The sequence below is a fragment of the Strix uralensis genome, chromosome 15 (assembly GCF_047716275.1).
Source record: "Strix uralensis isolate ZFMK-TIS-50842 chromosome 15, bStrUra1, whole genome shotgun sequence".
Lineage (NCBI taxonomy): Eukaryota > Metazoa > Chordata > Aves > Strigiformes > Strigidae > Strix > Strix uralensis.
This window is the reverse complement of record NC_133986.1, coordinates 11,446,699-11,458,726: the sequence shown is the minus strand read 5'-3', so window position 1 is coordinate 11,458,726 and position 12,028 is coordinate 11,446,699. Positions and strand designations below refer to the sequence as shown.

The window sequence follows — 12,028 nt, the reverse complement described above, 5'->3', positions numbered from 1 at the left end:
CACCCCGGGGCATCGGTACCCCCTGGGTATCAGCATCCCCCAGGTTGCTGCCCGGCTGTGACACGTCCCAACAGCAAAGGTGCCATCACCTCGTCCCCAGCCTCACCACCGTGACATGGAGAACCGTGAGCATGGCTGGGGGCACACCCTGTGCCCCCCCACCTCCCCCCCGGGCCCGCTCCTGTCCCCGCTCTGCTCGCAGCAGCCGTCTCCTTGCTCTCGCTTCACTCCTCTCTCCTTTTGTCTGGGGCTTTTGTTGCTATTTTGGTGCTTCCTCCGTTGTTGCGGCTTGGCCCCTTTGTTCAAGGCCACCGGAGCCTCACGTCTCTGTAAACAGCTGAAGGATGTGGCGGGGGGGGGGGCAAATTTTCCACGGGGGTAGGTCTGAACCCCAACCTCCGCCGAGGCTTCACCTCGCCACGCCCGGGGAGATGGAAACCTGCCGGTGGGTGCCGGGGTGGGAAATGAGCTGCAGCGTCTGGAAAAAGCTATGTGGGGCGCAGGGAAGCCCCCCCAGGGCAGGGGGATGGAGGGATCCCAGCCCCAGGGGTGATGGCTGGGTGCTGTCCCTGGTCACCAGTGTCCCTGTCCCCAAGCTGTGCCGGGGCATCCTGCCAAGGCTCGGGCAGGCTGTGGGATCCCTCAGCTTTCACCCCGGTATGGGGGATGCAGGAGGAGTTTATCCCTCCCTGGGGGGGCCGTGCCCCACCCCTTGAACTCTGGGTAAGGGGGACAAATCCACCCTGGGCTGGAAGCTGGCAATGTCCCACTTGGTATCTGCCCCACAGCCCCAGGCTGGGCCCCCCCAGCACCGCCATACGCCCCAGTGACTTTCCTGTCCGCAGCCCTCAAGCCCCCTGGCCGGGTTTTGCGGGCACGGTGGCCAGTGTGTCCCCAGGATGGTGACTGAGCACCACCCCCAGCGCTATGGGGCTCGATCAGGCCCTGCCACCCCCCCTCCCCGCTGCCGTGGGCTGGGAACGGGAGATCTGGCAGCTCCTGCTCTGCCCAGTGCAGGCAGGTCCCTGCCAGCAACCGGGACCGGCAACCGGGACACAACTCGCTGTGGCTGTGACCATCTTTGGGTCACTTGATGCCCTGTGGGTCACTTGGTGACCCAGCCTCACTGTGGGGCTGGTGACCAGCCACCCCCATGGCCAAGGGACACGGTGACCCTGTGGGAAAAGCTTTTAATCGTGGCACACGGCCTGGCACAGGTGCTGAGCATCCCCCAGGTACCCCCGGCACCGGTGCCCCCGCCCTGGCGCGGAGGAGACGGCCAGAGAAACCCAGAGGAGACATCGGCAGCGGGATGGCGAGTCCTTGTCCCCCCTGCCATGTCCAGTGGCAGCCTCAGTAGGCAGAGCCCTGGATGTCATCGTAGTCGCTGCCGTCAGAGGAGTCGGGGTCCTGTGTGTGTCTCCCTGAGGGGCAGGACGGAGCCGGCCAGCCTGCAAAGGACAGATCCCGTCAGGCAGCCAGGCAGGGAGCGGGAGGTGGATGCTGGGGCGGCCAGAGGATACCTGCACCCCCCCACGTCACCCTGCTCCTGCCCTGCCAGTGCAGGGTCCTCACCAGGGTGTGGGGATGGGTCCCCGGGTGGCTCCAAGCCCTGCACGTTCTCATACCACTCCCCCGAGGAGGTGCTGGAGCTGTCAGCGGGATGGGGCTCTGCTGGAGACACGGGTACCCGGGGGTGGGACAGCACTGGGGTGGGCACGCGGGGCGTTGCTGGGGGAGCTGGGGGCAAAACAGGGTCTCTTACTGGCACCTTTCATCCCTGCTCCCATCCCCTGGGGTCCCCCACTCCCATCCCCTCCCCAGGACTGTCCCCATCCCTGTCCCCATCCTTGGGGTCCCCCCACCCCCATTTCCCTTTCCAGGGCTGTTCCCATCCCTGATTCCATTCCTGGGGTCCCCCCACCCCCATTCCCCTCCCCAGGGCTGTCCCCATCCTTGGGGTCCCCCCACCCCCATTTCCCTCCCCAGTGCTGTTCCCATCCCTGCTCCCATTCCTGGGGTCCCCCCACCCCCATTCCTCTCCCCAGGGCTGTCCCCATCCCTGCTCTGGTTCCTGGGGCCCTCCAGTAGTGCCCACCCATGCCAGGGTAGCCGGTGTAGCCGTGGGTGGTGGGTGCTTCGTGCTGGTGGGTGCCATCGGTGGGGGGTGGCGGGCAGCCCCGGGCATGCAGGGGGTGCACGTTATTGCAATAGGGCTCGGTGGTGGAGGAGGAGGAAGAGGTGGAGGAGCTGCTCGCCCTGCTGCGGGATGGGGGGCCCAGCCTGGCCGGCACTGCGGGGTACAGGGCCACCGTCAGCCCCGGGGTGCAGGGTGGCCGCTCGCCCACCCACGGGCAGGACAGACAGACAGCCAGTGCTGCAGGACAGAGGGACGGGCACCCCTCGTGTCATACCCTCCCCAGGGAACGGCTCCATCCCATCCTGCCTGGGCATCAGCGGGAGCAGCTGCTCCCCGGGGTGCCGGCGCAGTGAGTCTGTGGGGAGAGCAAAGGGGGGTGGACATCAATGGGGGGGCACCCAGGGGCACCCCCAGGCAGGGTGGTGGAGGGGTCCCCAGCCTGAGTGGGATGCTCACTGTAGAAAGTGGAGAGAGCCACGGGTGGCTCGCTGCTGAAATCGTAGTGTTCGTAGTCAGAGTCAGAGTCAGGGTCCTTGGCTGTGACCGGGGGGTCTGGGGGAGGCGAAATGGGGATGGGGCAGCTGTCACCAGTCGGGATCTCCTGCCCCACAGCCCCCCTGGACTAGGGGGGGGGTGGGGGGCGGAAAGGCTGGTGACCTGCCAGACCTACCTGGTCCTTTGGGAAGGCTGGGGGGCACCTCCCTGTAGTCATTGGAGGTCCCCGAGGGCACACTGGGGCTCTGGGCACTGTGGGTCACCAGCACCGGCCCGTCTAGCCGGAGGGAGGACATGGCAAGGGCTGTGGGGACAAATCGGGGTGCCCATGGCACAGCCAGCCCCACTCCCGTGGCTGAGCTGAGCCCAGGGAGTGGGGTGGCCCTGGCTGGGCTGGCAGTGTCACCCTCTCTCCACGGCCAGAACCTGCCATGCCTCCCCAGGAGTGGCTCCTTACCGCTCATCTCCCTCACCCTCAGCAGGGCGGCGATGAAGGCCAGCACGGTGAGCAGGAGCAGCGCTGCCAGGACCAGGCAGAGGATGAAGAAGGGCATGTGCAGCGGAGACTGTGCCCCGGCAGCCTGGGAGCCCTCCTCAGCTGTGACAGAGAACGGACACAGCTCATGACACCCGAGACATCCTTCCTCCAGGGAAGGGGGGGTAAGTTGGGTGCTCCCTGCAGCACCCCCACCCCCCCCACCGCCTCCCCAGACCCAGGTCATGGCTGAGGCTCTGCAGGACACTCACCGCTCAGGAGTGTGACGTTGCTCGGTGTCACCGTGGCCATCGGGGTTGGCATCTGCAAGCCCTGGGAGCCTGGCAGGAGGGGGACAGGGATGGAGGAGGGCAGAAGAAAATGGGTTACAGGGGACCCCCATGGCTTCAAGCAGGCAGTCAGCCCCCCTAAACCCGCAGGGCGCAGTGGAGGGGGTCCCATACCATTGCAGATCACTCCGGCCGCCCGGGACTGGTGGCAGGGAGCCGATTTATTGTAGGTCCACTGGCAGCGGGCCAGCGACGGCTGCTGGCCATCGCACTGGTAGAGCATCCTGGCGGGCAGCGTGTGGCTGAAGGAGAGCTGCCGGAGGGGCTGCCCGCAGCCCAGCGTGCGGCACAGCACGCTGGCCTCCAGCTCGTACCATGTGCTGTCACACACCGTGCTCCACGTGCCACGGAAAAAGACCTCGACCCGACCGGCGCAACCATCCCGGCCCCCGGTGAGCCGCCACTCCTGGTGTTCTATGGGCAGAGAGCGGAGCTGGGGGGATGCGCTGCCTGTACACCTGCCTGATTCCACCCACCGGAACCCAAACCCTGCTTGGTGGCTGCCAAATCCAGCACGTGCTGGCCCCACCTGAGCACACCACACCGGCGTCTTCCTTATGGCTGCAGTCATGCTCCGGCGCGGCCGCACAGTCCCAGAGATGCTCCTCGTCCCCCTCGCAGCCCACCTCATCCCGGAGGATGGGGCCGCTGCCCGGGCCGAAGGTGGCACTGCCATGGACGCGGATGGCCCGGCCGCAGCGCAGTTGCCGGCAGACGACGTCGCCGTCGGCCAAGTCCCAGGCGTCATCGCACACCGTCCCCCACTCACCCGCCTGCTCCAGCTCCACCCGGCCCTCGCACCGGCTCTGGCCACCGGCCAGACGCAGTGCTCTGGGACCTGGGTGAGACACGGGGGAAAAAGGGGGTAAGGGTGGCCCTGGCACTGTCCCCTGTGCCACCGCCAGCTCCACTGGGCAACAGCAGCGGGAGGAGATGCTGTTGTCCCCCAACTCCTCACCAAAATGGGGGTGCAAGGAGGTCCCTGGCCCTCCCACACTCACCTGGTGCCACCGAGGTGTTTCCAGCCACGCTGCTTGCTGGGATGCCGGAGGGTCCCGTTGGCTCTGTGGGGGCTGCAAGGAGGAAGAGGAAGGGGGTACAAGGGGTTGAGCCCACCAGGACCCCCCATCTGGGCCCTCTGAGCATGGTGGGAGGAGGGAGCTGACAGCTGCGAGAGCCCTGTTGAGAGCTGGCGGCCACCAAGGCAAAAGCAGAAGTGAGGTCGGTGGGTATCAGGGGGCCAACCCCCCCTTTTTTGGCTCAGCCCCGGCTCTCCTGGCAAGGAGGCGGCGAGGAGCAGACGGTTTGGCTCCCGTGCCGGCTGCTGGACGCTCCGCAGCTCGCAGATGGCAAAGCGGGGGGCATGTGGCTTTGCTGTCACCCCTGGCACGCAGCCATGGGGAGGGCGGGGGGGCAGATGGGGAGGGTGGGGGGCAGATGGAGGAGGTGCAGGAATGGGCACCCCGGTCCCCCGAAAAGTGATGCTGCTTTGGGGAAAGTTGGTCAAAATGGCAGCCCCGGGCTGCCACAAAATGGGTGACACCACGGGGAGCCCCCTCGAGCGCCGGCCACGTGGGCACGGCTCTCTTGCACCCCTAAAATTCGATCCCCATATCTTCACATCAGCCCTGCACGGGAAATGGGGGGCCAAATCCTGGCGTGGAGTCTTCTCGCGGGGTGGGGAAAGCAGAATCTGGCCTTAAATACGGCAATATTGGGACACAACTCACCAGTGGGAAAGTGTGGGACGCCGTCACGTACCCGGGATGCTGCCGACGCTGCCGCCCCCCGGCTTGCTGCCCCTGCCAACAGAGAGGGTCTGCCTGCTGTCTGTACCTGCCTGCACCCCCAGCACAGCCCCCCGCGAGCCAGTGGGTGGATGCTGCCACCGTGGTCTCATTTTAGGCTTTTCCCTCTCCCCGGGCACCCTGAGGGCACGGCGGTGTTTTGGGCTGTGCCCCCCCTCTCTGTCCCCTCTCTCCCATCCCTTTGCCTCAACACAGCGGAGCCGCTCGCCGGGATCCCACCATTTTCACCAGAAGGATTCACCATTTGGCTCCTCTGGGAGGAAGAATTCATCCCCCCAAGGTGAGGTCTATTTGCTGACATCACCACGAAATTGCAGCTTTCTCTGTACCCCGACTGCACGGGGAGGGAGAATGCTGTAATTACAATGATGATTTCTGACCAAAAAAGGACACTTTTTGGAGCCACTACGTCAGCCCGCCATGCTGATAGAGCCCGCTCCCCCCTTTACTCATCCATCACTGCAAGAGGCCTCTATAGTGATCTGGGGGGGCTGGTGGGGTGCGTTGAGTGGGTGTCCCGAGGAGCTGGTGGGCAAACCACCACCTTAGGCGGTGGGCTCTGGCTTAGTGTTAAAAATATTAAAGGAAAACGGGGGATGCGGCAAGGAAGAGCCACTCTGAGGGGTCCCTGGTGTTGGGCAGCACCGCAACACATCAGTGAAGGTGCGGGAAGGAGCCGTTAGCGGAAACAAGGGCGATGGGGACCATTTTCTGAGTGATCAGAGGCGCCGAGGATGCTTCTGGCAGCCATTTCAGGTGTGAAAGCACCTTAAACCTCGCTGCGCTGGGGGGGAGAAGGTGGATTTGTCCCCAGAAACCCTCCTGGGGTGATGAGCAGACAGGGTGGGGTTTGGCCAGCGCTTGCCAAAACTGGGAGAGCATCACCTTGTCCCCCCCCAGGGCTGGGGGTGGGAGCTGGCAGGTGGGATGGCCCTGAGAGCCTTTTTAGGGTCCCCAGAGTCCCCAGGTCCCCAAGCAGGGCCATGCCACTGGGCAGTGAGGGGCTCGAGGAGGGGCAGAGGTTGGAGCAGCCTCAGCAAGAAGAAGAAGAGCTCAACTTTGAGAGCTGCCTGCAGAGCATCCTCGCTCAGCGCCAGAGCACGGCCGGTAACATCCGTGTGCGTTCACCGACACCCCCCCGCCCCAGCCAGGAGCCGGCCCCAGGGAGGCGGCAGGTACCCTGCTCCGAAATCAGCAGAGCCACCACCCCGGGGTCCCCTGGGAAGGGGAAGGGTGGGGACATTGACGTACCTTGTCCGGGCGCCGTGGCGGAGAGAGCCGCCAAGAGCAGGTAGAGCCCCTCCATCCTGCTCAGCGGCTGTGGGGTAGCCCCATGGCGGGTGGGGAGCCCGGGGTCCCGTCGTCCCGCCACCTCTTTCAGTGGCTCGGGAACATGGTTCGGAGGTGGCTGCTCGTGTGCTCTCCGCTCCCGGCTTGTGGTCGAGGGCTGCAGGAAGCCAGCTCAGTGCTGTGGGGCGGAGGAGCGTGATGGGGTGGCTCCATCCTGCATGCTCACGGGGAGGAAAAGGTGGGTCGGGCGGGGGGTGGGCTGCGCTCGGGGACCATGCCACGCATCCGTGACATCCCTCGGGGTCCTGGGTGCCACTCCAGGTCATGCTCAGCCCCCCGCCCCGGGGATGAATATCTTGCAGGAACCTTGATTCGCAGCTCCTGGTGTGCCACCATGTGATGGGGCAGCATCACTGGTGACACGGTGGGGCTTAGGCTCCCCCAAACTCTGGGACCTCCGTGGGGTGATGGAGCAGAACATGGGGCTCCCTCCTTCTCCCCAGTTTTCTGGCAGGAGGATGCTTGGGAGGCCACGGGCAGGTGTGACATGGCCCCTTCACACCCTGCTCATCCCGTGGCACGAGGGACCTGCAGAGGACAAGCTGTGGTGACCCCAAAGATGTGCCACCCCACTCCCCTGCCCCTCCCCAGGCCGAGCCCTGGCAGGAGGGAGGTCGGCGGCAGAGAGATGGATCTTACGAACAAGCTGGGCCGTGTTGGATCATGTGTCCCCCCCAACCAAAAGCACGGATTCAAGGCTCTTCCCTTGCCCAGCTGCTGGTCACCACAGAGCTCACAACCCCCCCTCCCCAGTCCTGGAGAACTCGTCCCTCTGCCAGGTGGGGATGTCAGAGCCGTGGGGCTGTGGGAGCTGTGGGGATGTCAGAACCGTGGGGGTGCTGGGAGCCATGGCTGGGGGCTGGCGAGTGCTGCCTTTGGTCTCTTCCCTGCCCCAGGGAGCCCGGAGGGGGCTTGTTTTAGGCAGGAGGGGGTGCAAGGGCATGGATGAGCTGGAGGGTGCTTTAAGGGGCTGGAAACTTGGGGTTTGGGTGGGAGTTTGGGGGTGTGGAGGGCTGGGAGGGTGTGTGCCCATTGGCTCGCTCCCCTGAGCTTCCTGCTCTTTTCAGCCACTAATTTTTAATTTTTTAATTTTGTTTTTAAACTTACGGAAACTTAAAAGCTTTGCGCCATCCGTGTCACTGCCATGTCTGGCAGAAAATATCAGAGTGTGAGAGGCAAGCGGGCACACGCAGCCCCTCTCCCCAGCCCCATTTCCTTAGGAAATTAGGCTGCAAAATAAACCCCCGTGCACTCGTGGGGATTTTGGGTGTGTGTATCCACGCCGTGGCGGGGGCGGCCGCTGCGGTAGCCCTGAGCTCGGCTCAGCCCAGCTTTACGCTGGCTCTGGGAGGCTCCAGTGGGTGTTGGCGGGTGCACAACCTCCCCCGGCGCACGCGGGGCTCAGACACCCTGAAACAAGGGGAGACCCCAGGTTCAGCGAGGGGCTTTGGTGATGGGGGGGGGGGGGGGAGATGGCCAAGGGGGGCGTGACCAAAGCCCCCAACCAAGTGGGGAGCACGGGGAAATCCCCCAGAAAGGAGAAGTCACACTGGTTGATGGGGATTTTCACTTCTGAGCCGTCATATGATGTGTTTCTGTTCAGCAGGAATGGGGAACTGGGAGCCGGGAGGGGCAGAATTGGGAACTGGGGAGGGATGGGAGCGGATGACACCCACCCGGTGACAGGAACAGCCCAGAGAGGGGCCAAGGGGGACGGAGAAGGGGCCGCAGCAGGACGGGGCCCCCCAGCTTGCCGTGGTGAAGGTCAGCAGAGCCAACGCTGAGAGCTACGGTGCTCTGGGGCCGGGCATGACCAGGATGGGGCACAACGGGGAGCAGAGCCCCTTGCTGGGGGGGTCACCCCTCAAGGGGCGCGGGATGGCATGCGCGGCCGTGCTGGCGGTGGAGGGTCTGGAGCAGGCGGCTTTCTTCAGCATCACGTCCAATCTGGTGCTCTACCTCACCAGCAGCACCTTCGGCTGGGGGGGTACCCAGGCATCCCACGCCTACCTGTTTTTTGGGGGGGCTTCCTACCTGCTCTCACCCGTTGGTGGCTGGTTGGCTGATGTCTACCTGGGCTGCTACGGCACCGTGGCTCTCAGCTTCTTGCTGTACCTGCTGGCAGCTTGTTTGCTGCCTGTCATGGCATCGCTGGACGGCCGCCTCTCGCTGTGCGGGCAGCTGCCCGCCGATACCATCCGAAACTGCTCTTGGCACCGCGGGACGTGCCGGGGGCAGCCCCCTGAGCTGTACTGTGCCCCCACCATCTACACCGGGCTCCTGCTCGTAGCACTGGGCGTCAGCTCCATCAGAGCCAACCTCACATCCTTCGGCGCCGACCAGGTGAGCGTGGCAGCATCCTTCCCCCTTTGCCCCTTCCCAAGCGGCTCCTCCTGGCCCGGTGCTCGCCCCACATGGATCTGTGGGTCCCCCTTCCCCTTCTGCTCAGCTACGGAGGGGGTTACAGTCTCCCATGGGGCAGAGAAGATGTGGTCGCACCCCATAGATCACCTCCAAACCCTTTGAGACCCCTTTGCTGGGGAAAGGAGGGAGGTGAGGGGTGGGAGGGTGGTGGGATGGGGTATGATGGGGACACAGGAGGGTGGTGGGACAGGGGATGAAGTAGAAGCCCTGAGAACCAGCCCTGGGGTCTCCACACTGGCAGGTGAGGGACCAGGGGGGTGATGCCACGCGACGCTTCTTCAACTGGTTCTACTGGAGTACCAACGTGGGGGCCATCTTCTCCCTGCTGCTGGTGACCTTTGTCCAGCAGAACATCGGCTTTCTGGCTGGCTATCTCATCCCTGTCACCTGTCTGGCCTTGGCTCTCCTCATCTTCCTCCTGGCCACCCCCACCTTCATCACCAAGCCCCCCACGGGCAGCCAGGTCTCTGCCATGATCAAGCTGGCCCTGCAGAACTGCGGCTGCACCTGGCTGGGGGGCACTGGGGCCAGGTGAGAAGGGTGGGGGTTCTGGGGGGTGCTGAACCCTCCCAATCCTGGTCTTTCACACACTGACCCACTCCCCAGGCTGAGCGCTCACCGGTGGGAAGCTGGGCACCCTCTCCCCAACAGCAGAGCCCAACCTGGAGCCCCTTCGCCCAAGGAGGACTGTGCCAACTTCCAGGTGCTGGCCCGCATCCTGCCCGTGATGCTGGCCTTCATCCCTCACTGGATGGTCTACTTCCAGGTGAGGTGCGGGGTGGGCTCTGCACCGGGCAGGGACCGTCAGTGGTGGTGAAGCCATCCAGGAACTGAGCCCATGGAGCCACCATCCCATTGTCTTTCAGATGCAGACGATGTATTACCTGCAAGGTCTGCACCTCCACACCCCCAGCATCTTCCAGAGTGGCCAGGACCACCCCAGCACCCTCCAGGGCTACACGGTGAGGGATGGGGCTGGCAGCTCCTTAGACTTGATGGGTGCACATGTCTTATGGGGAGCGGCTGAGGGAACTGGGGGGGTTTAGTGTGGAGAAGAGGAGGCTGAGGGGAGACCTCATCGCCCTCTACAACTCCCTGAAAGGAGGGTGCAGAGAGGGGGGATGAGTCTCTTGAACCAAGGAACAAGCGACAGGACAAGAGGGAATGGCCTCAAGCTGCGCCAGGGCAGGGTCAGACTGGCTCTTAGGAAGTATTTCTTTGCAGAAGGGGTTGTTGGGCGTTGGAATGGGCTGCCCAGGGCAGGGGTGGAGTCCCCATCCCTGGAGGGGTTGAAGAGTGGGGTTGACCCAGCGCTGAGGGATCTGGTGGAGTTGAGAACGGTCAGGGTGAGGTTCATGGTTGGACTGGATGATCTTCAAGGGCTTTTCCAACCCAGATGATTCTGTGAGTGAGGGCTGGGCTGGGAGCCCATGAGGTGCTGAGCTCCCCACCGTGGGCGAGGGCTGGGGCTTGACCTGCCTCTGCGTGGCAGTTCCCGGATGTTTTGCTGCTCCTGGCCAACGTGGTGGTCTTGGTGCCGCTGAAGGACCACGTCATTGACCCCTTCCTAGCCAGGAGGAGGCTGCTGCCCTCAGCCCTCAAGCAAATGACCCTGGGCATGTTCTTCGGCCTCGCTTCCATCCTGGCAGCAGGTAGGACCCGAGATGGGGTGGGATGCTGCCCTCAGGAAGGGGTTTGGTGGGTGCTCAGCCCCCTACCCGCACCCCACAGGCATCCTGGAGCGGGAACGGCTGCAGGACGCGCGCCACAACCAGACAGTGCCGCAGCTCGTGGGCAAGGGCCGCTACCCCGCTGCCACGCTGCCCGTCTGGTGGCAGATCCCCCAGTACCTGCTCATCGGCCTCAGCGAGCTCTTTACCAGCATCCCCGGTGAGCTGGGCCCACCTCTCCCTGGCGCCAGGGTAACCCTTGCAGAACGCCCCCCGCCCCTCTGTGGCGGTTGGATTTGGTGGAGGAACCCCAAAAGGGTTCAAGCTTTTCCCCACGCTCTCCCCGTTTTCCCGCAGGCCTGGAGTTCGCCTACACTGAGGCCCCCGAGTTCATGAAAGGAGCCATCATGGGTCTCTTCTTCTTCATCTCCGGGGTGGGCTCGCTGCTGGGGTCGGGCTTGCTGACCCTCCTCTCGCTGCCCACCCACGGCTGGATGCGCTGCCCGGAGGGTTACGGTGAGTGCTGGCACAGGGACACGGGTGTCACCTCCTGCTTGGGGTGCCTTTGGGAGCAGAGGGGACGGGGTGAGGGACATGGGGGTGTCCTGAGGGCCAGCCCCCAGCTCTAACCACCCTCCTGCTCGCAGGCAGCATCAATAGCTGCCACGTGGATAATTACTTCTTCCTGCTGGCCGGGATCCAGTCGATCACCTGCCTGATCTTCACCTGGATCTCCAGGCGCTACCGACACCGGCTGCCGTGACCGGGTGCCCCCCACCTCTGCACGGGGCCAGAGGAGGGCTGATGTGGTGCCACGGCAGGTGATGGGGCATCACCCCCCCAACTTTCCCTAGGGACAGGGATGCTGGTCCCAGTGTCGACAGAACAGGGGGTACAAGGACACCCCCCCCCCAGGGCAGTCAGAGTGATCACCCCACCCCATCATGGGGTTATGGGGAGCTGTGGGGGGTGGCTCGAGCCCTGGTTTGTGGGGCAAGTGGAAGGGGAGGGTTGGGTGGGTGCCAGCCCAGCGTGGGGAATCTGCCAGCAGCAGAGTGATGGGAGGGGGTGTTCTCCTGCTATCACCCAGGGTGATTTGGGGATGTCTCGGGATCACTGGCACACACTGGGGGGCGAGGGGGGGGACTGGAGGGGTGGAAATCCCCGCAGCACCCCTGAATAAAGGGACCTGCAGGCCCATTGCCTGTGGCTACTGTTACAGGAGAGACATTTTGGGGTTTGGGGGGGATCGGGGACTGGCCACAGTGTGGGGGGACCCAGGACCAGGCAGGGACAGGCTGCTCCCTCATCCTGGG

At 64.5% G+C, this 12,028-nt stretch overlaps 2 protein-coding genes across 3 annotated transcripts; one reads left to right on the top strand and one right to left on the bottom strand.

The window, feature by feature from the left end:
* Positions 1-1,173: 1,173 nt before the first annotated feature.
* CD6 (CD6 molecule) lies at positions 1,174-6,701 on the bottom strand. 2 transcript variants are annotated; one of them, XM_074885222.1, is made up of 13 exons: positions 6,520-6,701; positions 5,191-5,262; positions 4,462-4,533; positions 3,990-4,298; positions 3,575-3,874; positions 3,383-3,451; positions 3,093-3,233; positions 2,811-2,939; positions 2,597-2,692; positions 2,415-2,495; positions 2,099-2,293; positions 1,576-1,740; positions 1,174-1,451 (listed from the first exon to the last, which is right to left on the bottom strand). In XM_074885222.1, the coding sequence occupies exons 1-13, from the start codon at positions 6,572-6,574 to the stop codon at positions 1,354-1,356; spliced, it is 1,782 nt and encodes a 593-aa protein (XP_074741323.1). In that variant the 5' UTR covers positions 6,575-6,701; the 3' UTR covers positions 1,174-1,353. The 2 variants fall into 2 exon arrangements, with proteins under 2 accessions (XP_074741323.1, XP_074741324.1); XM_074885223.1 differs by having other exon boundaries at positions 1,576-1,707.
* Positions 6,702-8,476: 1,775 nt separating this feature from the next.
* On the top strand, positions 8,477-11,628 carry SLC15A3 (solute carrier family 15 member 3). The gene is made up of 8 exons (XM_074885229.1): positions 8,477-8,961; positions 9,284-9,573; positions 9,649-9,808; positions 9,909-10,004; positions 10,535-10,694; positions 10,774-10,932; positions 11,070-11,228; positions 11,360-11,628. Exons 1-8 carry the CDS (start codon positions 8,497-8,499, stop codon positions 11,473-11,475), a joined length of 1,605 nt encoding a protein of 534 aa, XP_074741330.1. The 5' UTR covers positions 8,477-8,496; the 3' UTR covers positions 11,476-11,628.
* Positions 11,629-12,028: the final 400 nt, after the last annotated feature.